This window comes from Solanum lycopersicum, chromosome 4 (genome assembly GCF_036512215.1).
Source record: "Solanum lycopersicum chromosome 4, SLM_r2.1".
Lineage (NCBI taxonomy): Eukaryota > Viridiplantae > Streptophyta > Magnoliopsida > Solanales > Solanaceae > Solanum > Solanum lycopersicum.
In genome coordinates, this window is record NC_090803.1 from 3,812,332 (window position 1) to 3,839,559 (window position 27,228).

Genomic DNA, 27,228 nt, shown 5'->3' on the forward strand with positions numbered 1-27,228 from the left:
GCTAATATCTTAATAGTTCTATAACGGTTCAGCATCCGATAAACTTCAAAATCAAACCGAACCGGCCGATACACAGCCATACTATTGCCTTAGAGGTAGAGATATTATTTTCCGATAGAACCTCAGCAAAACAAACAAGCAAAATACTAAAACAAAGCATGACAATGAAGAAGAAAAAATAACTATAGTAAAAATAATACGATAATCGAAGTATAAGGTACCATAAATATTTACATAAATCAAAGGAGAAAGAAGCTACAAAAATGAGTATATACTATTGACTACCAGTATGGAAGTGTTCCAAACACTTGAGAATTGATCAATAATCCTCATCCATATCAATCAAAAAATTTAAGAAGCATATACAGAAAACATACACCTTTTTAACCTTAACAAAAAAAATAAAAATCACATTAGTAAATAAATGATTTCCCAACATATTCTACATATTTTCACTAGGAAGAATATGTCAAAACAAGTTACAAATGAGATCAAGAAGATGATTGCTTGTAGTTAAGCTAAAACCAAAAATATTGACATGATCAACATAAGAAACACACACTCCTACTCCTTGGTGTGTTCCTTTCTTCAAAGCCCCTCGCGAATGATCTAATCGATAGATGCTCTGAAGCATATGTCATGAAGGACGTCAAAATAAGGCCGCCTACGACCATCAAACCTAACCTGTGGAAAAACATAAGAACGAAACGTTACGTTCCGTAGATGTTTCACTTCCATCACATCATATGAATATTCGTATTCAACCAATGTCTACCCGGGAGATATTCTTTGACTATTTACGTCAAAGATATTCTAGTGCCTAATCACAACAAGAGGTATTTGTAAAGACGGACAAGAAAACAAAGGAGAGGGTGAGAAATTGGACGTTCGGAGAAGCCAACAGCATCACCAAGAAATTCTACCTGAGTGATGAAACTATAAAAGAAAACAAGCACCAAAAAGTTAAGGATTCATAGAATTTGTCAGAATATGTGACGCTACGCGGTCATAGAAGATGGCTTACATAACAACCCAGCAATGTTGTTGAAGCTACACTATGCTAACAAATCCAGTGCAATCCTACGAGGATGGTCGGGGAGGGTAGGATGTATGCAAATCCTACCCCTACCCTTGTGGGTAGAAAGGTGGTTTGCGATAGACCCTCGGTTCAAAAGAAAAGAAGAATTTGAAGCACAATTTTATAAGAAAATAAGACGGCAAAATATAGGATATAAAGCAATTCACTACGATAACATAAGAGGAATATATGAGACAGTCGTCTAATAAGAATGGTTGCTAAAGCCTCTTTTAGGCTTACTGGGCCTTCAAAATATAACATATGCGAAATTCTGAATTAACTTTAAAAGCCTGAATTTACTTGGTCTTTTCTCGCCCGTATTATTTCTTTCTTATTCATGAATGAGTTAAAGATGTGATTAGGAGTCCATTTAAATATATATTGCAATATAACTTATAACTACACATGTATAGATACTTGAGAGATTCTAGTTTTATAGGTGAAACCAAGAAACCACATGGCAAGTAGACACCAACTGCTATCACGTAATTCAAATCCAGCTCGAATAGACAACAACCAAATGACACAAAATTCATTGAAATGCAGAAATCCTGTTGGGAGTACCTCAAAAACAAAGAAGTGACTCCAAAAACACCAGGCAATGCTGGGGCTGCAATGGCAAGAAATGCCATCCCTAACCCATAGTACCATGCTTCATTGTCACAACATGATTGTTGCCGCTGATGACCTACAAAGCAAAAAAGTAGGCAGCAACACTGAAGAAAAGCACCGACAAATTTAGTAAAATAGAATTCGGTGATCTGGTAAAATGAACGAACCTTTTCCAGGTTCATAATCCAAAGATACAGGATGAGCCGGAAATTGACCAGGTTGATTTGCCGCAACCCTTCCCCACTGATAAACTAAGTGCAGATAACTTCCGAACAAGAGGAAGAAAAGTGTAAATGTCCATTCGTACATAAGGAGGAGACCAGTCCATGGCATTACTTGGCGCGGAATGATTAAAAGTGGAAGACCAAGGGACACAAGAGCAGCAGCAAAACAGACACAGACAGATACCGCACCCAGATAAGTAGGCATCTTCAACTGCATACCATTTGGGAACTGTTTATCATTTTAAGATTATGTGAGAAAAAGCAACATAAATTTATCAATAAGTAAATCAATATTATGGTAGAAATATGGTCATTAATTTCAGCAGCCAAAATATGTCAATATGAAGGCAAGAATTTAAGGCCTCTGCATTCTAAGATAACCAATTTATGAATAGTGAAAGGAAGGAGCAAAACTTAATCAGGATGTTGAAGACTCAACAACTGAGAGGAAGGAGAGATGTACCTGCTGGTTGGAGCTGATGGCAGATGGAGGAACAGAGGCATAAGCTAGGACACCTCCTCTGACCTTGTAGTACATTTGTCTGATATGGTGCCATAGTGATTGTGTCTGCAGAAGCCATCTTTTAGAAATATTTCAAATTTTTGACTAATGGCTAAGTAATTAACTCTTTTTAAAATCACCAACCTGTAAGAACGACCGATAGTAACAAAATGCTATCAGAAGCAATGGAAGCAAATAAAGAAATTTGACAAGAAGTTCATCTCTGGAATTTTTGCCGCCTCTAGTTCCAGGTAGAGATTCTTGAAGTTGTACCCTGACATTCTGCAGCATAGGCAAACATAGGAAAGTCACACAATCTTGTATTGGCAAGTACAAAAGTCCTCCTTTTCCACATCTAAAGACATCCTTATCTTCAAGATGGAAAAAAAAGCTTCCACGAAGACACAAAAAAAGGTTTTTATGATGGGTGTGGGATAGAACCAGGGAGCATCCTAGTGCAGGAAAAAGACGACCACATTTGGAGAATGCAAAGAGCACTAGCAACAGCTGGAGGAGAGAAGACCAAGAATACCTGCCAGACATCAACAGGTTTTAACAGCCAAGACGTCCACCAATCCCACGGTTTAAGCGGGCCAAGTGTGTAATGAATAACTCGAAGTTCTTTTTCATCCACCATCCACTGCAGATACATCAATTATGAAAAGATAAAGGTCAAAACAAGGAAGCAAATTTAATGCACTTCCGAAAATATCTATTGCAAACAATTGCCTATGTTCATCTAATATGAAACCTTCTCATTTGTTTCAGCAGGAAAATACTTCCCGTAATCCAAGAAAATCTTCTCTTTTTTTTCTGGGATATGGTACACGCCCCATGGCAAGACCAACGAGTTCAGTCCTCCAAAGAAAACAAGAGTCAGACAATGATCCATTCCCACTTTATGGTTTGAGGTGGAAGGTACCAAGCATTAGGCTTTTCCTCTCTTATCTCTGGCCATCCAAAATATCTTCATTGACTACCTTCTATTAATACCATGCACATTTAGCAGCACGTTCTCCTAAATAGTTTGTGCAGCTTTCTCTAAAATTCTTCTCTCCATGGAAAGACTATTCTATGGATAAAATATATAGTATGAACCAATCAAATTTCACTAATTGTTGATAACTAATTGCTATAGCCTATACTACAGCAGCATATTTCAATCCCATGAAAGTCAACTTTTTCTTCTTTTCCTATATTAACAAAAATGGCAGCTTTAATCCTTCCTTTTAAGAGTAAAGGGGCAGGCTGGTGCATTAACGCTCCCGCAGTGTGCGGGGTCCAGGAAAGCACTAAAGCTTGCCCAAGAGTGTAAAAACTAACTGTATTTGGTCCATATTTCATCAAATGCTAAAGCCTACACACCACAAACCAACCAACTAAAAACACACTCAAAGAAAGGACAGTCTCTTGCACCTAAACATACCTTGTTAGCAAGCATGTAGAGGCCAACATCTGCATTGTAAAGAGTAGAAAGTCTCTCCATTTCTGGAACCTTTCTGGAATTTAAGACATCTGACGGCAAATTTGGCTCATAAACCTGAGCATTAGCAAACCCAACATAGTAGGAGTTGAGAAAACCTTGATCACCTGTTAGAAGAGAATCAACAACAATTATCAAACACAAATATTTTCACCATTAGGACAATGGAAAAAACAATCTGTGCAACGAACTATCAGAACTAGTAAAATATCTCACTAAAATTATTAGATGATAAAAGATAAAATCTTTCAATAGAAACATAAGTTGGACTATAGAAAGATGTGATGACAACATATAACCTTAAAACCAAAGCAGTTCACAGCTAAACAGTACCTCCAGTGTAAGAAGGCAAAGTGGTCACCTTGCTCATCATATCATTAAAAACTTTTTCTGATGGCTCAACCACCATGACTCCAGAATTCAGTCTCTCAGAATGTTTTAAATTTGCACAGAACTTCCCACATTTAAACAGATCTTCAATGCTTTTAACAACAATAGTATCAGCGTCAAGATACACCACTGCCAAAACAAGGGAGAAATGGCAAGAATAAGGTCTACAAGTCAGAAAACCATATGCATAATGCTTAGCAGAAAAGAGAACTACAGGAGTAATGAGATATCTGTTTGAAATATTCAGGTAATGAAATAAGCTAGGTCTCTATCTTTCACATACCCATCGCTTTTCCCTTAAACAGCATACACAAGAGATGACTTAATTGTACTAAAGCCTAGAGCCTGGTAGTACACGCATAGCTCGAGCCACCTATGATTACACTGGGTATGTTATTGTTGCTGTTGCAATTGCTCAAGACACATTACATCTAAAGTTTTATAGAAGCCGAACATGGTTCTCTTAGTCTTCAGATATATTCACCTATTTTTTTTTTACTCTTGGTACAATTACATACTAGATGTACTTGCAGCTACATCAGTTTTTAAAAAACAGGCTGATACGTTTGAAGTAAAGGAATATAATTGGAAGAAGAAAACTGAAATAAATTAGACCATTTATACAATCCATTATATAACAGGACATAGAATGGCGGAAATCATCAAGAACACAATAACTACATCAAGCCAAAGTTAAGAAACACCTAAGAAATATCCAAGGTTCTATTTTACATCCCTTTCTTTCTTTAGCATTTAGGTTGAAGTTTGACACATTGAATTACCTTTCTTGTAAGTGGTCATGTTAAATATTTTTAGCTTTGTGTAGACGCCCCAAAACCTCTTCGGTCTCACTTGATTTGGGTTTGCCAGTAAGCTAATTTTCTCCACAATCCAACCATCTGCCTGTAAGAAAGAAACCAAACATCAAAACAACCATTTTAGCAGGAAAGTAAGCACCGCTTAGAAATAGCTATACATAATAAACAAAAAGATTGACAATTAATTTATGAATAAATTTTACAATAAAGAATAACAGCTAAAACAAAGACTATAATAGGACTTCACCCAGGCAAAGTAAACCACAATTCACGGGTACCACTTTTACAATTTGCTTTTACCGACTGGAAAGAGTGCAAAGTAATTTAGTTTCGGAATAGAAAAAAGAACATATCTTCAAGATAGACCCAGTTTACTACTTCTAACAATTGAGCAGCACTCGACTTAGATTTTAATATTCACTTATACTAGTCCTAGATCACTAATAAAGCAATTGACTTAACATTCATCAATTTACACTCTAGAATACCCATGAGGAAGTGAACTTTCTTTTTCTAACAATTTATATTTATGGCTCAGCTTGTGTGTACTTTCACTAATCCACAAGGCAATCAGCTAAAACCCACATTTCAAGTGATGGGAAAAACCTGCTCACGGAAGCTGGATAGATGGGCTTACACACTGAATCACCAGGTTTTTCTCTTATGGCTCAAACACTGAGTCATCCTCTTGGATTCAATACTGAGTTATTCTTAACATGCAAGCACATAAAAAGTTGAACTTATTGGTCCTAAAACAATAACAAATCAGCTAACTTTACATTTCCCAGCTCAACAACAATAACAAATCAGCTAGCTTTATATTTCCCAGCTCAAGAGCAACATACCTAGAGGGATCTGGGATTGGTAAGATGTGTGCAGACCTTACCACTACCTTTAAACGGTAGAGAGATGTCTCTGTAGTTGAATATCCAAAATGGATCCAAATGAAACAGCACGAAATGGATTCATGTAGTTGACCCCAACTAGTTTGGGATCAAGGGGTTTATTTTCTTCTAGTATTACTAAGTATTCCTCAATAAGCAAGCAAATATTTTCCTAGAACAATGACAAATCAACTGCCTTAACAATTCCCAGCTCAAGCTTATAAAAAACTACCATTTCATCCGTATAATGAAGTTATTCCTATAATTGAGTATCCCATACGGATCCAAACGAAACAGAACGAAACAATTCATATAGTTGACCCCAACTAGTTTGGAATCAAGGGGTTTATGTTCTTATAAGCAAACACATACAAGGCGAAAAAATGAATTCATTAGTCCTAGAACAAGAACAATTCAACGGTCTTCACATCTCCCAGCTCAATCTTATCAAAAAACTATAATTGAGTTTCTGATATGGCTCCAAATGAAACAAATTAAAATAAGATTCATACAGCCAACCTCAACTAGTTCGGGATCAAGGGGTTTATGTTCTTGTACTACTATTCAGTATTACTCAAAAATAACTTTGATCAGAGTACAATCAAAACCTACCTGGAGTAGATGTTTGGCATATTGAGAAACCCCATCAGAGACCAAAACTACCATATCTTTGGTTGATCCAGTATCCCTAATCGACTTGCCAAGTACTCGAACCCCAAGCAAGAACTCATCGCCATACAAAAGGGTCACATATGCTTCATCAGATTTGGAACAATAAGCTCCAATCAAACAATTACACAACAAGAACAAAACCCCAAATCGTAAAAAACTGATTCTCATCACACTACAGTGAAGAAAAAAAAAAGATCACTTTTTTTTTCTCTTTTTCAAATTGAAATTGAAAAAGGGGATCTATTTCCAACTGGGGTTTTTGAATTCTTCAAAGTTCATATGGATTCTTGAATTTTTATTGCTCCATAGCAATGTTCATAGTCTTGTTTGTCGTCTCCCTTTTGGTTTTGGCTGTCTTTCTGGAAAATAGGAGTTGTCAACCGTCTCTCAACGTGCTCATGTCATACCAACATAGGTTCCTCGGTCAGAAGTCTCGTATTTAAATTTCGATATAAAAAAATAGATCGAGAGTATGATTTTTCAAAATGAACTTTACAACGCGTGAATTCAAATTAAATTTCGATAGAAAAAATTGGATCGAAAGTGTGATTTTTCAAAATAAACTCTACAACGCGTGAATTCGAATGAGACAGTCTCTAATTAGGGAAGGGAGACTAGAAGTAGCATAATGTTCGCATTAGACATTCTATTCATATTTTTTTATAAAATCGAGTTTTCGTTATGTATATTAGTTAGTTATGTAAGAGGTTTTATTTTAATTGTGCATATCAAAAATTAATTGGAACATACATAAGTTTAGTTGTTAACTTATTTATATAATAAGTGCTTGAGAATATAGACAATCTGTTTTTAAAATTTTTAAATTAGAAATATCTAATATGAATATCTTATCACATATTTAATTAAAATATAGCATGATTTATATGTTTAAATAAAATTAATTGACAAATTTAAAGATTGTAAGGTGTATTTTGTCCAAATTTTTGGTTCAAAATAAAATATAGCGTGAGCTTTAGAACTAATAGAGTCAAACTCGTTTTGTGAAACTCAAGTGAATAATCCAATTACACAGTACGGTAAAGAAAAATGAGAATGAAAATTATAATATGAGAAATCAAACGCTCAATAATAAGATGAAAATTTAGATGGCGTATCAATTGAATTGTAGCAATTCTTATTGTACTTTAAATTTGAATAGATTAGAAGCGAACCAATTAATTTTATGTGTTTATCTAAATATGAAATATTATTACTTTACATGGAAAAAGAATAAACTTGATTATCTTTTCAACCGTATTTATCTTAATGGTTAAATTAATAATCGATAAATTAGTAATTAATAAGTCAGTATATTGATGATTTTATTGCGATTTAGCATGTCTACATATTAACAATCAATAAATTTCAAAATCGAACCGAACCTAATAAAGTAAATATTAGTGATTATTTCTTCTCCAAAAAATATTACTACAACTAAATTTTTAAAAAATAAAACCTTTTTTTTCCTAAACCCTTACCATTAAATAGTTTTATTAGTTGATTTCTGGGGGAAAAAGATCCATCAAAACCCCCCAATCCCCTAAACCCTTTCTCTTGCATTTTGTGAACTTCCACCGGCGGACGGCTCTAGATGGGTAAGACGTATGCAGACCTCATCACTATCTTTAAACGGTAGAGAGATATTTCGATAATTGAAGATCCAAAATAAAATAGAACGAAATGGATTCATATAGTTGACCCCAACTTATTTGGGATTAGAGGGTTATTTTTTCAGATTAGCTTTTGTTTGGGTCATGTAGAGAAAAAGGTTGACTTTTAATATGTGATTATACAGAAAATACTACTACTTCACTCGTCCTACATAACAACTGATTTGTATTCTGCTTTCGTCTCGTGTCGATCAGTAAATACCTTATGTTTACTTTAACAACATTATGTGTTATATATTTATTTATCGATTTGATATAAATACGAATACTTTGATACCTTAAATTAACCTAATCATTCTTTTTATTCCTTTTTTAATCTTATCATGCCAAACTTTGGAATAAACATATCATTTTTCTAAATTAAAAATGAAGTTTGATCCTTACCTATGTCCTCTAGTCAACACATAACAACAATTTTATTTTAAAAAAAATTAATCTTTGGAGTAATCACCACAAAGACTATATAATGCACTATACAAGTTTTTTTAGATAGTAAAAAACTTCATTTTTATCTCTAATCAGATTCAAGTTTACTACAGTATAATTTTACGATAATGGATACTCTATTTACCTCCTTCCAAGATGAAATAAGGAGGACAAATTTTTTGGGAGTTTGGTATTTTGTGTTAACAATTTTAACTATTTATGTTACTAAATGGATTTATAGATGGAGAAATCCAAAATGCAATGGAATTCTTCCACCAGGTTCAATGGGATTACCTTTTATTGGGGAAACACTTCAATTGATACTTCCAAGTCACTCTTTGGATCTTCCTCCATTCTTGAAAAATAGAATTAAAAAGTAAGTCCATTTTTTTATTGACAAATTCAGAATTTAGACGTTATAGTTATAAATTAAAAAATTTGAGTTTTTGAAATGTGTTTGTAATTGTATTCATCCGACTAAAAATAGCACTATTGACCCTCCCTCCATTCTTCAAAAATAGAATTAAAAAGTAAGTCCATGTTCTTACTGACGGATTCAGAAACTAAACGTTATAGTTTTGAATTGAAAACTTGAGCTTTTGAAATGTGTGTAAATTGTATTCATCCATCTAAAAATAGTACTATTGACCCTCCGTTTCAGTTTAAGTTTCTTAACGTTCTTCTTCTAGTTTGTTTCAAAAGAATTTTTCTACCAAAATTGGAAATGAATTTATTTTATAATTTTCACTTTGTCTTAATGAAAAGTTTTTATAGTCGCGCAAATTTCGTAACATAGTATTTAATATCATAAGTTTTATAGCCATACAAATACTTCACATATTTAACATGATAATATATTTCGTTTAATCTCACACGTGAGGTTTGAAAAGAGTACTACCGTGTGCTATATACATAGATTGCGTTTAAAAACTCGCGATCCAAGTAAAGCATATTCAAATAGTTATAAAAAGGAAATTGAAACGGAGAAAATACTTTTAATTTTGTTTATTACATTAATATGATATTATTTTTCTTACTTATTTCAGATATGGACAAATGTTTAAAACAAATATAGCAGGAAGGCCAGTGATTATAAGTGCTGATCCAGAATTTAATAGTTTTATTCTTAAACAAGATGGAAAATTAGTGGAAACATGGTCATTAGACACTTTTGCTGAAGTATTTGAACAAAATACACATTCTTCAAGAAAATATACAAGACATTTGACATTAAATCATTTTGGTGTAGAGGCATTAAAGGATAAATTACTTCCTCAAATGGAAAATTTTGTTAATTTGGTTCTTCAAAAGTGGTCAACTCATGAGTCTCTTGAAGTAAAAAGTGCAGCCACCAAAGTAAGTAAATTCCATAACTTTCTTTATTATATGTTTTATTTTCTGAAATTGTGTTAGAAAATGACAAAAATGATTTGTTACACAACTGGACAGTTAAACTCATTTCTAATTGTGTCTCGTGGATAATTAAACACTCCAACTTTGAGAATATACATCCAAACACCTCAACTGATTTCCACAATTGTCTCGTCACCATAAAAAATTGAATTACATAGGCAATAGTATAAAAATTCTCATTCAACTTTTTTTCCTCTATATTTTCATTACTAATTTCTAAGAAAATCTTCATGTAATTCACAATTCTCTTGTAGTACGTGTACATGTATCGATGACGTGATACATAAATTATTAAGGTGTCTAGCTAGATGATTATTTTGTAAGCTAGAGTGTTTAACTAATACATACGAGTTGAGGTATATAGATGTACATATATATACGATATGTTAAGAGCGTTTAGTCAGTTAACATCAAATTAAAATATCTATCTATGTATTATTATTATTATTTTTAATTTAATGGAAACACATTTTGAGGTGCATTTTTTTTTTTTTGGTCTATTTATGATGTTTGATATATATTTTTTTCTATTTCTAATAATGCAGATGACAGTTGATTTTGCTGCAAAACAAATTTTCAGTGGTGATCTTGAAAATGCACCATTTAATATAAGTGACATGTTTAGAGACTTAGTAGAAGGTTTAATGTCATTCCCAATCAATCTTCCTGGAACTTCTCATCATAAATGTTTAAAGGTATTAAAAAAAATAATACTTAAAACGTTATTTCAATCGTTCTAATAAAAAGAATAACTTATCAACTAATTCAGATGGACTCTGATGCAGATTCATAAAAAAGTACGTGAAACCATGAGAGACGTACTGAAAAAAAGAATCGAGTCATCTACGAAAAAACGCAAAGGAGAGGAAGACCTAGTTGATCATCTTCTAAAAGACATGGATTCTCAGAAATTTTTAACACAAGATTACATAGTTCAAATGATGTTTGGTTTGTTATTTGTTACTTCTGATTCTATTTCAACTACATTAGCTTTGTCTTTCAAGTTGCTTGTTGAACATCCTCATGTCCTAGAGGAATTAATAGTAAGTATTTTAAATTTTTACTTACTATAATTATTCTTTTACGCGATCCGATTTTATATTTTAAAAATTATATAATTTAGGTCGAGCATGACTTAATTTTGAAGAATAAAGAGAATTTGGATGCCCCTCTCACTTGGAATGACTATAAATCCATGACGTTTACGCTTCAGGTTTGTTCTATACTTGTAACATAACGAGTTTAATTTCTAAAATTTTTATAGTATTGGACTATTCAAAAGGAAAATCATCAAATATAATTAAAGTTATATTTGTTTGATTTAATTTATAAAGATAGTTGACACTATCAATGATTTTCTTTTTTATATTATCAGTAGATTTTCCTATAATTATCTTATAATTAGTGTGGCTAATATTTTTTTTTCTTTCTTATTTTATCATATGTATAAATATAGGTTATCAATGAAGTTCTAAGGTTGGGAAATATTGCACCTGGATTATTTCGTCGAGCATTAAAGGATATTCCAATTAACGGTATGATATATGTCAAAAAAAAAAAATTAAGATCAAAAATATGTTTAATACGATTAAAATATTTTACAAAAAGTAAGTCATTTTCTGACGATAAAAAATTAAAAAAATGTATTATTCATATTTAGGGTGTGTTTAGTACGAAGGAAAATGTTTTCCATGGAAAATGTTTTTTTCTAAGAAAAGTAAATTTTGGACTTACTTTTTCATGTTTGGTTGGTGAGTAGAAAATGTTTTTCGGAAAAGATTTTTACTGTTTGATTTGTGTATGAAAAATATTTTTGAGAGACATCTTCTATTTTTACTAGTAGAAAATAATTTATGAAATTGAAAATATTTTTTAAAAACAATTTTTTTCGGTGGTGGTGGTGGGGCCGGGGGAGGGCGTAGGAGTGAAAAAAGAAAAAATTGAAGTTTATAGTGTTTTTAAAAAATAAATTTAATTTTTCTGGGGGTTGGTGTGGGTGGTGGTTGGCAGGGGGAGGTAGGAATTTAAAAATAAAAATTTGAAGTTGAAAATATTTTAAAAAAGCAAAGTTATTTTTTGGGGGAGGGGGGATTGGCCGGTGGTGGGTGGGTGGGGGTCAGGGATCGGGTAAAAAAATAAAATTTTAAAATTAAAAATATTTTTTAAAAATTGTTATTTTTTTCAAAAAAAAAATGTAATTTAAAATTGGAGGATAGTTTTGGAAAATGTTTTTCTTAATTTTTGAATGGAAGTCATTTTTCTTAATTTTGAGAAAAATGAATTAATTTGAAAAATATTTTTCAAAACTTTTATCCCAACCAAATTTGAGAAAATTGAAAAACATTTTCCATAAAATATTTTCCTTCATACCAAACACACTCTTAAACTTTAAATTCTGAAATCGAAATCAAAATCGAAAACTTAGGATTATTTTTTTTAACTTTGTTTATTTATTGTTTAGGATATACAATTCCAGCAGGATGGGTAATTATGATTGCAACTGCTGCTCTTCATTTAAATTCAGATCAATTTGAGGATCCCCTTTCATTTAATCCATGGAGATGGAAGGTATATATATATTTAAAAAACATTTATTTAACAATTAGTAAAATTATAAAATAAAATCCTAAATTAATACATTTGTGTTTTTTTTAATTTATGAATCTTTTTTAAGAAAATTCGATTGAGTGGCGGAGCTAAAAATTTCATGCCGTTTGGATATGGAATGAAGCAATGTGCTGGTGCAGAATATAGCAGGGTCTTTTTAGCCACTTTCCTACATGTTTTAGTCACTAAATATAGGTACTTAATTACATTATTTTATGAAATTTAATTATATATATTGACTGTATAAATATTTTTATGTTATTTAAGTAACTAAGTTATATAAATAGACAATATAAAGATATTTTTATCGAAATTGTTTTTGCTAGGAACATTTTATACACATAGTAGACAATTTATATATATTGTTTGAATTCTTCAAAAATATGTTATTGTTGAATCCTCCAAAAATAATATATTTTTCGAAGAATCCGATATAAAAACATGTATCCAAACACCAAAGTATCAATACACAATGTAGAGATACTTTAAATTATTATGGTATATCGTTGAACCTATCATATCATATCATATAAGTTTTATTATCGTTTTTCTTGGTTAATTAATAATTAAGGACTTACCTAAATTCCGCTAGTTTAGGGGCTAATTACTTAGATACATTGTAGTTTAGGATATCACATATCTTATCAGATTTTGGTTCATTCATATATGTCCATATACTTGTATCTCATGATATATCGGTCAAAATTATGTGAAATTTATTCTAGATACATTATTTTCAAGTGAATTTACATATATCTAGATATATAACAATTCTCATTCGCCTCCCACGCCTCCCTCCTATGTATATAATAATCCAGATACATACAAATACATATATAGTGTATCGTTCACATGTATCTAGGATACATAACAAAAATGTGGCTTGTCTTCCTCTCGATTTTAGTGTAACTGGTGACAAAAATACATGCATCTAAATGTATTTTTTTTCGATATATGGTAATAAATTCTTCATTAATGATAAAATACATAATATTTGAAAGTAAAATATTATAATGGTGTATATGGTAGTTAATCATGTCTAATTTATATAGTTTTTCCTAAAAATAATAATTCATATGAATTTCTTATTTTTTTTCCTTTTTTGACCATTAATTTTGCAGATGGACAATGGTTAAAGGAGGCAAAATAATTAGAGCACCAATTATAAGATTTCCAGATGGATTTCACTTCAATATCTCTCAGAAGAATCAATAAAATAATATTAAGATCATTACTATTTTTATTGCAAAATATCATTTGTGAATCCCTTTTGTTTGTTTTGATCTTTTTAAATAATTAATGAAGAAAAAAAATAATTTCTTGATATATATATTTTTGTACCCTCAAAAATTCCATTTATGATTCCCTTTTTTGTTTGTAGTGTACATCCTTTACATAAAGAAATCATATACTTCTTATGTATATTTTACTTCTTTATTATTTTTATCATAAATTTCGTATATAGAGCCATCAAAATAATAGCTTAATTACGGTCTATAGCTACGATTTGCTAATTACAATTCATAGCTACATGTTATAAGGAGGAGAGTGACGAGAGAGGGTTGAAAGTAGGAGAGAAAGTAGAGACTGGGAGAGATGTGAATTATATATGTATATCGGTTAGCTAACTATATATTATACATATGTATTTGTATATTCTAGCGAGCGAGATTAAGATAGGGAGGAGAGAGGCGAGCGAGATCGGGAGAAGAAGGAGAGAGGCGAGCGAAATTGGGAAAGACGAGCGAGAGAGATAGTAATTTATATAATTTGCATCTCTTTTGTATAATTCCCAGGTATATTTGTATAATTCTCATGTCTTTGTATAATTGAGTACTATAAAGTCTGAAATTATACAATATAATAAAACTCGAAATAACGAATTGATACAAACATAAACACATGAACTTTAAACAATTATACAAAATATACTACAAATTACATTTATATAAATTATATTATACAAAATTCGAAAACTACACGTTTATACAAACTTTAAAAAAGTTTACATAAAAATATTGAATGTATATGACGACAAAATTAAAAACCAAAGAAAATCATCGTCATATACAAATACAAATCATCATATACAAAATACAAATCAAACAAAAAATAGTTAGTTATCAATTATACATATACAAACGTGGCTAATTATATAAACTCGAAAAGTATACTCGAGTTCGATGTCCACGATGAAAACTCGAAAAATATACTCGAGTTCGATATCCACGATGAAAACTCGAAAAGTATACTCGAGTTCGATGTCCACGATGAAAAATTGAAAAGTATACTCGAGTTCGATATTTACAATAAAAACTCGAAAGTATACTCGAGTTCGATATCCACGAAAAAGTACGATGGAAAACTCGAAAAGTATACTCGAGTTTGATGTTCATGAAAAAGTACGATGGAAAACTCGAAAACTATACTCGCATTCGATGTCCAAGATGGAAAAAATATAATATAAACTCGAAAAGTATACTCGAGTTCAATGTCCACGATGAAAACTCGAAAAATATACTCGAGTTTGATATCCACGATGAAAACTCGAAAAGTATACTCGAGTTCGATGTCCACGATGAAAATTCGAAAAGTATACTTGAGTTCGATGTCCACGATGAAAACTCGAAAAGTATACTCGAGTTCGATATTCACAATAAAAACTCGAAAGTATACTCGAGTTCGATATCCACGAAAAAGTACGATGGAAAACTCGAAAAGTATACTCGAGTTTGATGTTCACGAAAAAGTACGATGGAGAACTCGAAAACTATACTCGAATTCGATGTCCAAGATGGAAAAAATATAATATAAACACAACGTTCACGGTGGGACTCGAACCCACAATCTCCCGCTCCGGAGGCGAGCGCCTTATCCATTAGGCCACGCGAACTCTTTGATGCTATATTTTCCTACAAATACTATACAAACAATGCATTGAACTTCAAGAATCAGCAGGCTGAAGAACAATTGCTTAAGCTCTTCTCTTCTTGCTAAGGCTTTTGAGGAAAACCCTAATCCCTTTAGCAGAGAAGAAAGAAGGAGTAGCTCAAAAATGGTGTTTACAATATCATCAAACCCTGTTCAGTTTACACATACTACTTCTTTAAATGCTCGACCCAATTGTTATCTCAAAGCTTCTGTTCCAGTTTCAAATTTATCGTTTTCTTTCTTCAGGTAATTTTCTGTTGTTGTTTTGTTATGTATGGATTAGTTACATACTGTACATTGCAATATGAATACTACCCATAATGCCTAATTCATGTTTTATGATTTGTTTTTGTGGTTTTGGGTTGGAATTGCTGAAATTTGAATTGGGTTTTTTGTAAAAAGTTGGGTAGGATATGGAAGTGAGGTTTAACTGAAAAGGGTTCTTCATAGAAACTTTTTAATTGAGCTAACGGAAGTGGGATTTTCATGTTGTTGAAATTGGGGAATGTATGGATATGGACGATTAATATAAATGACCCTGCAGCTAATTAGAGATTGATGGGTAGTTGATTGGTTGATATATTGATTATACGTAACTGTAAAATGACAATGGGGAGTCTTTTGGAGGTTAAAGTTGGGGTCTTTTTTACTACTCTATTATGATTGCATTTCCTACTTAAAAAGATTGAGGTGTAGTGTAGTTGGTTGAGTATTGATTGATCATAACTGTAAAATGGCAACGGGGGGAGTGGTGGAGATTAGAGTTGTAGTATTTTTACTCCTTGATTATGATTGCATTTCCTCCTTCTAGCAATTGACTGTGTGTGATCAGACATGAATACATCAGGTTTTCTGTAAAATCTCGCCTGAATAAAAGGATGGTCTGTGCTGCTGCTTCAGCTGCTGGAAGTTCTAGTTCTAGCGATGACTCAAATCCTTATGAGGTAATTTAGAGTTATCTCATTTGGACAAGAGAAATGTTTATAAAGTTCAGCTCCTCTAGTGAGGGGTGTGCATCTCTGGTCCTTTGTGCTAAACTGTTTTGTACAGGTTCTGGGTGTAAACCCTATTGAGGGATTTGACATGGTTAAGGCAGCATATGCAAGGAGAAGGAAAGATGCTGAGCGGAGGGGTGATGAAGCAACGCTTGCTCAGGTAGTTAGTGCTTAGCAATCTATCTATCTCTAACTCGCTTTCGTTCTTCATATATTTGATTGTTGTTAGGAGTAAGCACTCAATGCAAGCCTTTTAAACTTTTTGTTTCAGTTGGAGAAGGCTTATGACAAAATCATGATGTCACAGTTAACAAAAAGGAAGCAGGGTGTCACTTTTGGCTCGTTTAAGGTATTATTTTTTGGTTTCAAAGCTAGCTAAAATCTTAGTAGCATGCAGTTTTAGGCAATGTTTGTTCACTCTTGGGGTTTTGTAAATATTTTGTATTTTCTGTTCATATAATGTAATTGAGGTGGGGGTGGATTTTGATTAGGATACTTATAGTCATTTTATTCTTTTTTCTTTACTATTCGCACAAATTTTCCCCATCTTTTACTATATGAAAATAGAATTGCTCTTCTATCCCTGGATTAATTGCAAGAATTTTCTTAGTAATTTTATTTATGATATTCTATATGTATAAGATTTGGCTGTTTAGCTTTGTTTAGGCGCAGATACTGATTTCTCTTATAAGTTTGTTATTTTTAATTTAGGTATCTAAAGAGGTACGATATGCTGATAAGCAGCCTATTTTGCCATGGGGTCCACGGTACGTATTCTGCCAATAATGCTTTCATGACAATAGCTCTCTGAAATTAGATAGTTCTCTTGCTTGCAACTATGCGTAATTGACAATTATTTTTCAATGATTCAAAAATTAGTATAAATTACATTTGCTGAATTTAGTTGGCTGTTGTGTAATTAACACATACATGCATTAACATCTTTACCACACATATAGGTAAATGCCTTACTGACTCAACCAAAGCTATTTGTATGCAAATATTTCAGTATGCTATTAGTTTCTCTTCCCCTTCCGGTCCTTGTCCCTCGAAACATCTTTGCTTTACATTTACTGGTAGGAAATTCATGCAGCAGATTATGTAATTTTTACCCTTTTCAGTTATTAATTTTAATGCATGCTTTCAGGTTCACCAAATCTGATGACAAAGATATCAAAATCAACTTGGCAATTTCAGCTGTATTTGTAAGTAGTAAAATATTCATCCTTCCATTCCAATCTGGTTTTCTTGTTTGCCTTTTAGGATGCTAGTTTACAAATTGTTGTAGTAAAATCATGGATAAATTCGTATTTAAGTATGATTTAGAAAATTCAGAAATTATATGAAAAATTCTGACATTGGAAGTATTTTCATCTCAAAATACAAAAATAGATATGGTTGACTTGAAAAGTCACAATCTTTTGAAACAGAGAGTAGTTATTCCGTCTTCTACAAGGGCCTCCTTTTGATTTTTTTTCTACGTTAATGTATCTATTTCTTTCTCTAGGTGATCTGCCTACCCTCTTACAATTTAAGTGTTACTTTTTATAATTGAATAGTTTATATGTGCTTATTTGAATCATTATGGATCCTTGGATGTTTCATAATAGTCATGTATGGAAAGTACAGCCGCGGCTACTCAAAATATTGGTTTCCATTCAAGCATGGCTTGAACCCAACATAAAGTGCATGAAAGCTTACTGATGCTTCAACCCATATCTACCTCTGTCCACTTCTATGAGTTCTTTTTCAAGTTCTGCACTTTTATTCTTTTGGTAATGAATGAGTTCTATGGTCAACCTTGGGGGTCTTTCAAGGGTTACTGGAACTAATATATAATGTAACCAATCATCGGAAATTTGTGCCTGAAGAAGTTTTTAGCGCCTAAGAATTTGTGCTTGAAGGTTTTCCTTTAGCTGAACCTCCTTTGTTTAAGACTTCAATCTCTTTGGTGATATGCTCTGTTTCTAAGTACTTGATACCAAAAGAAGAGACTCTGTATTGCAACGAGTAATGCTTCATAAGTGCAAGATAAGTAGATAGCAGCAGTAATTCACCGGATCTTCCGTCTACAAAAATAGAAGAGGTGTATGTTAAGGTTCGCTTCATGAAAGCAAGAAAGGAAGCAAGTTCGACCTTGCCAGAAAAAAAGAAAGATAACAGAAATAATTTTGTTAATCATTGTCATCGCTCTCTGTTAAATGCAGTTCTCACTCTCGATTTAATGAAATATTAATCTCGATTCTCCTAATGGTACTCTGTTGTTTTATGTATTATCTTTTGCAGATAGCTTGGGTTTTTATAAATCGTAATGCTGAGTGGAAGCCTTTACAGTTTTTGGCCTTCGCCTTTGTATATAGGATATTTGAGAAATTAAAAGCATTTGAGCCTCCAACTCCCACGTTTACAGTAAGTATACTTAAAATAGCATTCCTGTCTTCTTCTGCTTGTGAATGCAATTGTATCTCCTAATCAACATTTCTTTCTCATATTTTGCAATATATAACATATTGCTTTTCAAGTGCATTCATCTTTTAGCTGCTTTTTTTAGGAGGAAGGCGAAGATGAAGGACGGATGATGAGGATGGGAAAAAGGCTGCTTCGTTCTCTTGCATTAGTTTTTGGTTGCATAGCTATTGCATCCTTGGTATGTGTTCTGTCAGAGTAATGTTACCTGACTGTTCAATTTGTTGGTCCATCTGTAAAGTCACTTGAAAGAATCTGGTTTTGCTTTCTGAATCATCTCTCATCTTGGAATGTCCTACATATTTGTTGCCTTTTATTGAATTAAATCTCCGTTATTCATTTGTATAGGGATATACTGGTCTCCTCAATCTTATCGAGTATGCTGGTGGTTTCATACCTGTCTTTCTGTACAATAATCAGGTAAGAGAAGATCCTCTCATTGCAATCTCTACCACCGCTGCACAAACAAAAGGCTTCACAGACCTTCACATATCACAGATAGAATAACAATGTTTTATCATCTTCTTCGACATTTTTGAGTCATATTCTCTGAATAGCTATGACTCCTCTTCATCTTATGAACAGCTAAAGAAAAAATTGCATTCAGTTAATATTACTTTGCCTAAACGAATTAAGGCTACATTAAGGGAGGGGAAACTTAGTTCTCAAATATCCTTTATGTTTTGCCCTCTTGCATATATTTTTTCGTGTATCCTGCTGTTTGCTTCTGTATACTTGTTGTTAGGGTTATAATGTTGAGTCCTCTTTTACCTCCATTCAACATGAATATGAAAAAATGAAGGCATTCATCCTTAGCTTTACCATGATTATTACCCCAATGCTTATCCGCGGTGTTAAATCTTTTTTCGCGTGCAGGAATTGCTTGTAACTGGATTCACAGCCATCGTGCTTTCCATCATCGCATCTTATTACAGATAGTCTACCTTCTACACTTGTTGAAGAAGAGATGCAGTTGCCTTGTGTTAGCTGTCAAATTTTGTAATTCTATTTGTTCCAGAAATTTGCCTTGTTTTGTCTATAGGATTTGATTGAGCAGCACTTGTAAGGATGCACCAAGTTCTGAGGATTCTAGGATTAAACAAGACCACAATCTTTTCAAAATTGATGGATGTTAATGTGGAGATATAAATGATAATGAGGAGGAAAGGTTAGGGCGGATCAATCCTTCATTTGAAAAACAGTCTTGAAATGCCCAACTCTACAAGGGTTGCGGGCTTGTGCAGGCTAGCCCTTCTTTATTTTTATTTTTTCCGTTCATTTTTCTAATAATTCTTTCTTTCTTTTTTTCAAAAAAAATCTAAATTCAAACTTCAAATTTTAACATGGCTAACAAAATTATATGAAAGTACATAATAGTTTCAATCATATCCTACTTTATGAATATGGTTAATGGTAATTCAAATTACAATTCCATATATAAGATCAAGAAAGGGAGAAAATTTTCAAATTGAAAATGATATTTTTTCAATACTTTTAGATAAAATCTACTAAAAGAAATATAATAATGATTTTTGACAAATAAATAACATAAATTTGAAAAAATTAATTTGTAACTTAACGAACAATTACCTCTTAAAACTTTAGTAATTTAATTCAAATTAGATAATACTTTTAACCAATCCCGACCGGGCGTCAATGAAGCCTCAAGGGCCAAACGCTTACTTGGATTGAGTCATAAGCCCTAGTTTCTTAAATAGGCTGGAAAAACCTTATTCTAATCCTATTCTAATAGCGATTTAGGTTGGACCGTCGCCATGGACTAACCTATTTTGACAGCTCAAGTAAAACCATTTGTGAATTTAACCTAGTCAAAATGTTTTAAAGCTAAAAAATTTCCCATCGTTAAACGAGGTCAAAAGTTTAAAACCATCTACTTTTATGGTCATCTCTCTTATAAATCATGAGAAAACTACTTTATTAGACATACATTCATGCCATATATACTAATTTTGTCTATATTTTTAAGTAATTAGCGTATTTTACCACTAATTAAGAGTTTCCTATTATATATTAGGAAGATACATCTAAATATATGTATATTTGCTACCACATACACTAAAATAGGGAGAGAAACGATCAAGATAGTCATGTATATCATATATGCGCGAATCACACTATAGGTATCAGAGATACCATAGACATAGGAGAGTGGCGAGTTAGATGGGAGGGCGGCGAGTGTAATTTATCTATCTCAAATACATGCAAATTCACTTGGATACAGTGTATCTTGAAAAATTTACACCTAATTTTGAAGTATCCAGATGCACAAAAATATGATAAGATTCGTAATATTACAAACTAGTGAAATTTCGGCAAGTCGAATTATTGTCATCCCATGCAAACAATCCATTTTTAAACCCAACAATGTATTGATGGGCCAAAATAAGCCCAGCCCACCACCCTAAACTATCCAAACCCAAATTCCAAAACAAGTCGAATTTGGAGAACTCATCGAAAGGTTACACTAATGGAATCTCATCAGCTTCGGAGCTAAAAACCGATTCCGAAATATCTTCTCGTCGGAGCGGAAAAACGCCGCCGCGGCCTGAATCTACTCTACCGGAGACCGTCATTTCTCGCCGGCGTATAGATTTCAGCTCATTTACAGGCAAAATCTGAGGTATACTTATCCAAAACCCTAGATTTCTCGGAGTCTCCCTTGGGAGACTGAAATAGTTAGCAAACATGAGGATTATGATAAAGGGAGGAGTATGGAAGAACACGGAGGATGAGATTCTAAAGGCGGCGGTGATGAAGTATGGGAAGAATCAGTGGGCTCGTATTTCTTCTTTACTTGTTCGTAAATCTGCTAAGCAGTGTAAAGCTCGCTGGTATGAATGGCTCGATCCTTCAATTAAGAAGGTCAGTTTTTTATTCTCTATTGAATTAAGCTTGTTTGTGAGTCATATCCTACTGTTGTTTGGTAGCTAGTAGATACATGTACAAGTTATGAGATAAATTGTTTTGTTATCTTATTGGCCTGCATTACTTACCAAATGAGTTTGTTCATATGTTTTGGTAAAAGGTTATATGAAAACTGTTTTTGATTGGTAACTTTTGCTGTGGAGAGGGTATAACAGTAGGTGACATATGCTCATAGTACCAGCTGCATGATAGGTATGAGGATAGGTTTGAATGTTAGATTTTGCGAATCATTGTTCAAGTGCCAAGGTAGGGGTAAGGTCTGCGTGGACTATACCATCAAAAGGAGACCACAAGTGGGATTATACCGGGCATGTTGTTGTAATTTTCAATTGTTGATTCAAAAGAGTGGCAGGAAGTGTGTGTTAAAGATGTCCGAGAAGGAAACTAGTTAGTGTGGAAGTTATTTTCCTCCAAAATTGAGTAAAATACTTCTCATTTCAGACCCTGACAACCAAATATATAACATTCTAGTTCACTGGGTGTTGGTTCTTTTTTCTTGCTTAGTTTAATGCGACATGCGAGTTATCTTTTTTTGTTATGTGTGACACCGTTATGTATTTGTTGATAGCTGTCACATTTCAGATTTCATCCTATTCCATTGTGAACTAGAGAAGTTCTGTTTTGTGAGCATACTGTGGCTTTGCACCAGTTTGTTTTTGGCTTGATTATTGGCATGCAAGATCTGAAACTAGTTTTCTGTGTGGAGATTTCTGTCTGAGTTTTTCCAATCTTTTTCTATTATTCCGTTTATCAATGACAGCTAATGATTTTCTGAATAGAGAAAGTGGAGAAGTCACAGTTTTTCAAGTTTACCTCAAGACTGGTAGGAACTTATGTTTTAGCTTAACCACTTCTTGACACAACTTACTGCTATTTTCTTCCAGACTGAATGGACTAGAGAGGAGGATGAAAAACTACTTCACCTTGCAAAACTCATGCCTACCCAATGGAGGACAATTGCGCCAATCGTTGGCCGTACACCATCACAATGCCTTGAACGTTATGAGAAGCTTCTCGATGCAGCATGTACTAAGGATGAGAACTATGATCCTAATGATGATCCAAGAAAATTGAAGCCCGGAGAGATTGATCCTAACCCGGAATCAAAGCCTGCTCGTCCTGATCCTGTTGATATGGATGAGGACGAGAAAGAAATGCTTTCTGAAGCACGGGCTAGGTTGGCCAACACAAGAGGCAAGAAGGCTAAAAGGAAAGCCAGAGAAAAGCAGCTTGAAGAGGCGCGGAGGCTTGCTTCTTTACAGAAGAGGAGAGAACTGAAGGCTGCTGGAATAGATGTCCGTCAAAGGAAGAGAAAAAGGAGAGGTATTGATTACAATGCTGAAATTCCCTTTGAAAAGAAGCCTCCTCCAGGTTTCTATGATGTCACTGAGGAAGACCGTCCAGTTGATCAACCTAAGTTTCCAACTACCATTGAGGAACTAGAAGGTGAAAGGAGAGTCGATAAGGAAGCTCGCCTAAGGAAGCAGGATATTGCGAGGAACAAAATTGCAGAGAGACAGGATGCCCCTACATCCATATTGCATGCGAACAAACTTAATGATCCAGAAGCAGTGAGGAAGAGGTCGAAACTGAATCTTCCAGCACCACAGATTCCAGATCATGAATTGGAGGCCATAGCAAAGATAGGTATTGCCAGTGATCTAATTGGGGGAGATGAACTGTCCGAAGGGAATGCTGCAACGCGTGCTCTTCTTGCAAATTATGCCCAGACACCACAACATGCTATGACTCCTATGCGAACACCTCAAAGAACCCCTTCAACTAAGCAAGACGCCATTATGATGGAAGCAGAAAATCAACGAAGATTGACTCAATCTCAAACACCATTACTTGGAGGAGATAATCCTTTGTTGCACCCCTCAGATTTCTCGGGTGTCACTCCTAAGAAAAGGGAGGTTCAAACTCCAAACCCACTTTTAACTCCTTCAGCGACTCCTGGAGCCACGAGCCTTACTCCTAGAATTGGCATGACACCTTCGAGAGATTCTTATGGGATGACACCCAAAGGAACTCCTATGAGGGACGAGCTACGCATTAATGAAGAAATGGATATGCATAGTAATGCTAAACTGGGGCAATTTAATTCAAAAAAAGAATTGCTTTCTGGTTTGAAAAGCCTTCCTCAGCCCAAGAATGAGTACCAGATTGTCATCCAACAACCTCCTGAAGAAAATGAAGAACCAGAAGAGAAGATCGAAGAAGACATGTCTGATAGGATTGCCAGGGAGAAGGCTGAAGAAGAAGCAAAGCGACAAGCATTACTCCGTAAAAGGTCAAAAGTATTGCAAAGGGAGCTCCCTAGACCTCCCATTGCTTCTCTAGAACTAATAAAGAGTTCCTTGATGAGAGCTGATGAGGACAAGAGCTCCTTTGTTCCTCCTACACTAATTGAGCAGGCTGATGAAATGATTAGAAAGGAACTTGTGTCCTTGCTAGAACATGATAATACCAAGTACCCTCTAGATGAGAAGCCAGAGAAGGAGAAGAAAAAGGGGGTCAAGCGAAAAATTGTTGCTGAACCTGCTATTGAGGATTTTGAGGAAGATGAATTAAAAGAGGTACGTTCATGTTACAGAGAGAAAAAAATGGTTTTCTTTACATCTTTTGTCGATATACTTTTTCCTTACCTGCATTTATGCATAAAAATGACAAAGAGTTGTCTAAATTCCATATAAATCAATTTGGAAATTATTTTTTTAACATCCCAGCAACAACTGAGCGGAAGAGTTTCAAATGAGAGTTAGTGTCACGTAAGACTAGAAAAGAAAAAGAGTTCTCTAAATTCCATGTAAAGCTATTTTGGAAGTACTTCTTTAACATTTTCATATAACCTTTTTGTATAAGAATTTCTGAAACCATTCCTACAATTGCTGATAAATCCGAAACTATGGCTGCAAGAATTGAAGATTACGGTAGGTTCAATAGGATCATCCAATACTATATTTGTCAAGTTATATTTAACTGTATGTAGTGTATATGTTATGTATATATATGTTTTACTTGACTTTACACTACACAAGCTAGGTTACATGCTCTACTTTTTAGACCCTACTGAACTCGGGACAATACACGATGTCACAGCTTTGTTTTTAGTATTTGTTGTTACGAGGACGGATTAACTGAAATTGGAAATTCGAGTCTTGAGACACCAAAAAAATGCCGATGGTGAATAGACTCCTTGTCCCTTTTATTGTGTGCTAATAGATGTGCCCTTTCATTACCAAATTCGTGTTTAAACAATGACGTTCTTTGGAGGTTGTATGATTTTATCTTGAGCCTACTGCATTACTAACTCCACTTGTGCAGGCCGATGGATTGATCAAGGATGAGGCTCACTTTCTTCGTGTGGCAATGGGACATGAGAGTGAATCTCTTGATGAATTTGTCGAAATACACAAAGCAACTTTGAATGATATCATGTACTTTCCTACCCGAAATGCTTATGGTCTCTCAAGTGTTGCTGGAAACATGGAAAAGCTTGCTGCTTTGCAGAACGAGTTTGAGAATGTGAAGAAAAAAATGGACGATGATACTAAGAAAGCAACAAAACTTGAGCAAAAGATCAAAGTTCTTACTAATGGATATCAGGTACAGTTTAGTGGTTTAATCTTTAATCTGAATAGTTGCACATGCTTTACATTTTTCTGTTTGCTTCATATGCTTAGAGGTTTTATCATAAGACATGGTTTTATATCACTTCTGCAATCAGATAGGTTTCTGCTTCTTACATTGGATCTTCTTTTGGCTGCTCTAGTTTTTGTTTGTTTTTCTTTTTTAACTATATGTTGAGAGTTGAACTGTAAGCTATAAATACAAGCTAACTATTCATTGTGGATGAGCAGATGCGAGCTGGAAAGCTTTGGTCACAGATAGAGTCAACCTTCAAGAAAATGGACACAGCGGGTACAGAGCTTGAATGCTTCCGAGCATTACAAAAACAAGAGCAGCTAGCAGCATCCCACAGGATCAACAATATGTGGGAAGAAGTTCAGAAGCAAAAGGAGCTTGAGCGTACTTTACAGAAAAGGTACGGTGACCTCATAGCAGATACGCAAAAGATCCAGCATCTCATGGATGAGTATAGAATACAAGATCAAATGCAGGAAGAAGTTGCAGCAAAAAATCGTGCTCTTGAGTTGGCGAAGGCAGAAATGGCAGAAAAAGATAGTGTACCATCTGCTGATGATGTGGAACCTTCAGGTACCGGACAGAATTCCAATACAGAGGAAAATTCTGCTTCTGCCTCTCATGTGCCAATAGAAGCTGATGTGCATGTAGAGCCTTCAGGTACCAACCAGTGCTCTAATGCAGAGGAAAATTCTGCTTCTATTGAAGCTGATAATGTGCATGTGGAGCCCTCAGGTACTAGCCAGTGCCCCATTGCAGAGGAAACTTCTGCCTCCATCTCTCATGACACAACTCCTCGAGACGTTGATGGACAGGTGCAAGTGGCTGACGTTTCCACAATGGACTCTGAAGCCATAAGTGACCATGTACCTATGGAGGGTCAGCAAAACCCAGGAGAAGAGAGTAACACAGTTGTTACTAAAACAGAAGACTCTACAGTAGCAGCAGGTGACGTGGATGTTACTAAAACAGACGACTCTGGAGTAGTAGCAGGTGATGGTGAGGCTGATCCCAAAAACATGTAAGGTTCTACCGAGAAAGTGGTTGGTTGTTCAATAGTTCCTTAATCCTGTTTTCCTACATTTTTGGAACCAAGTTTTGCTTCATTTCAAGAATATGTTGTTTGGTTGGATGAAAATTCGAAATTCTCAAAATTTGTACTGTGGTTTAGCTACCTATGCTGGTATTTGCAAAATAATCAAAAACTGCATTTGCCTACACTTGGAATCAACTCTTTAGGTCCTTTATTCACCAGTCTTCTGTGGCTACTTACTTCTATGTTTGTGTTACTGTAAATGTGAGCTTAGCTTTACCAAACTCTCTGGTTAAAATTGAATGTTGTGGTTAACATTAATGTGAAAAATAGCTTCTAATTGCAATTGACAAGTCCTTTTCAAACTTCCAAAAGACTTGTATCTTCTTAAAATTCAGAACTTTGTATAGGTCATCTTTTAATTGTAATG

At 34.0% G+C, this 27,228-nt stretch overlaps 4 protein-coding genes and 1 non-coding gene across 8 annotated transcripts; 3 read left to right on the forward strand and 2 right to left on the reverse strand.

The window, feature by feature from the left end:
• Positions 1–256: 256 nt before the first annotated feature.
• Positions 257–7,409, reverse strand: LOC101248962 (inositol phosphorylceramide glucuronosyltransferase 1). 2 transcript variants are annotated; one of them, XM_004236744.5, is made up of 10 exons: positions 6,604–7,409; positions 5,072–5,192; positions 4,233–4,418; positions 3,843–4,006; positions 2,949–3,056; positions 2,561–2,698; positions 2,378–2,482; positions 1,858–2,143; positions 1,643–1,766; positions 257–684 (listed from the first exon to the last, which is right to left on the reverse strand). In XM_004236744.5, the coding sequence occupies exons 1-10, from the start codon at positions 6,829–6,831 to the stop codon at positions 543–545; spliced, it is 1,602 nt and encodes a 533-aa protein (XP_004236792.1). In that variant the 5' UTR covers positions 6,832–7,409; the 3' UTR covers positions 257–542. The 2 variants fall into 2 exon arrangements, with proteins under 2 accessions (XP_004236792.1, XP_010319283.1); XM_010320981.4 differs by having other exon boundaries at positions 1,858–2,125; positions 6,604–7,311.
• Positions 7,410–8,887: 1,478 nt separating this feature from the next.
• LOC101246916 (beta-amyrin 16-alpha-hydroxylase CYP87D16-like) lies at positions 8,888–13,994 on the forward strand. The gene is made up of 8 exons (XM_069296380.1): positions 8,888–9,135; positions 9,806–9,938; positions 10,718–10,867; positions 10,958–11,215; positions 11,629–11,707; positions 12,634–12,740; positions 12,847–12,974; positions 13,901–13,994. The coding sequence occupies exons 1-8, from the start codon at positions 8,888–8,890 to the stop codon at positions 13,992–13,994; spliced, it is 1,197 nt and encodes a 398-aa protein (XP_069152481.1).
• A 1,605-nt stretch (positions 13,995–15,599) lies between these two features.
• On the reverse strand, positions 15,600–15,672 carry TRNAR-CCG (transfer RNA arginine (anticodon CCG)). Its single transcript has one exon. It is a non-coding gene; the product is annotated as a tRNA-Arg (tRNA).
• LOC101248473 (protein CHLOROPLAST J-LIKE DOMAIN 1, chloroplastic) lies at positions 15,628–20,370 on the forward strand. 2 transcript variants are annotated; one of them, XM_069296972.1, is made up of 10 exons: positions 15,628–15,956; positions 16,543–16,654; positions 16,761–16,865; positions 16,977–17,054; positions 17,417–17,472; positions 17,853–17,910; positions 18,992–19,114; positions 19,257–19,352; positions 19,520–19,591; positions 20,048–20,370. In XM_069296972.1, the coding sequence occupies exons 1-10, from the start codon at positions 15,835–15,837 to the stop codon at positions 20,108–20,110; spliced, it is 885 nt and encodes a 294-aa protein (XP_069153073.1). In that variant the 5' UTR covers positions 15,628–15,834; the 3' UTR covers positions 20,111–20,370. The 2 variants fall into 2 exon arrangements, with proteins under 2 accessions (XP_069153073.1, XP_004236791.1); XM_004236743.4 differs by having other exon boundaries at positions 15,731–15,956; positions 16,558–16,654.
• Positions 20,371–21,590: 1,220 nt separating this feature from the next.
• Positions 21,591–26,983, forward strand: CDC5 (CDC5-like protein). 2 transcript variants are annotated; one of them, XM_069296324.1, is made up of 5 exons: positions 21,591–22,054; positions 23,002–24,696; positions 25,445–25,726; positions 25,981–26,425; positions 26,501–26,983. In XM_069296324.1, the coding sequence occupies exons 1-5, from the start codon at positions 21,878–21,880 to the stop codon at positions 26,788–26,790; spliced, it is 2,889 nt and encodes a 962-aa protein (XP_069152425.1). In that variant the 5' UTR covers positions 21,591–21,877; the 3' UTR covers positions 26,791–26,983. The 2 variants fall into 2 exon arrangements, with proteins under 2 accessions (XP_069152425.1, NP_001234729.2); NM_001247800.2 differs by having other exon boundaries at positions 21,670–22,054; positions 25,981–26,790.
• The last annotated feature ends 245 nt before the right edge of the window (positions 26,984–27,228 follow it).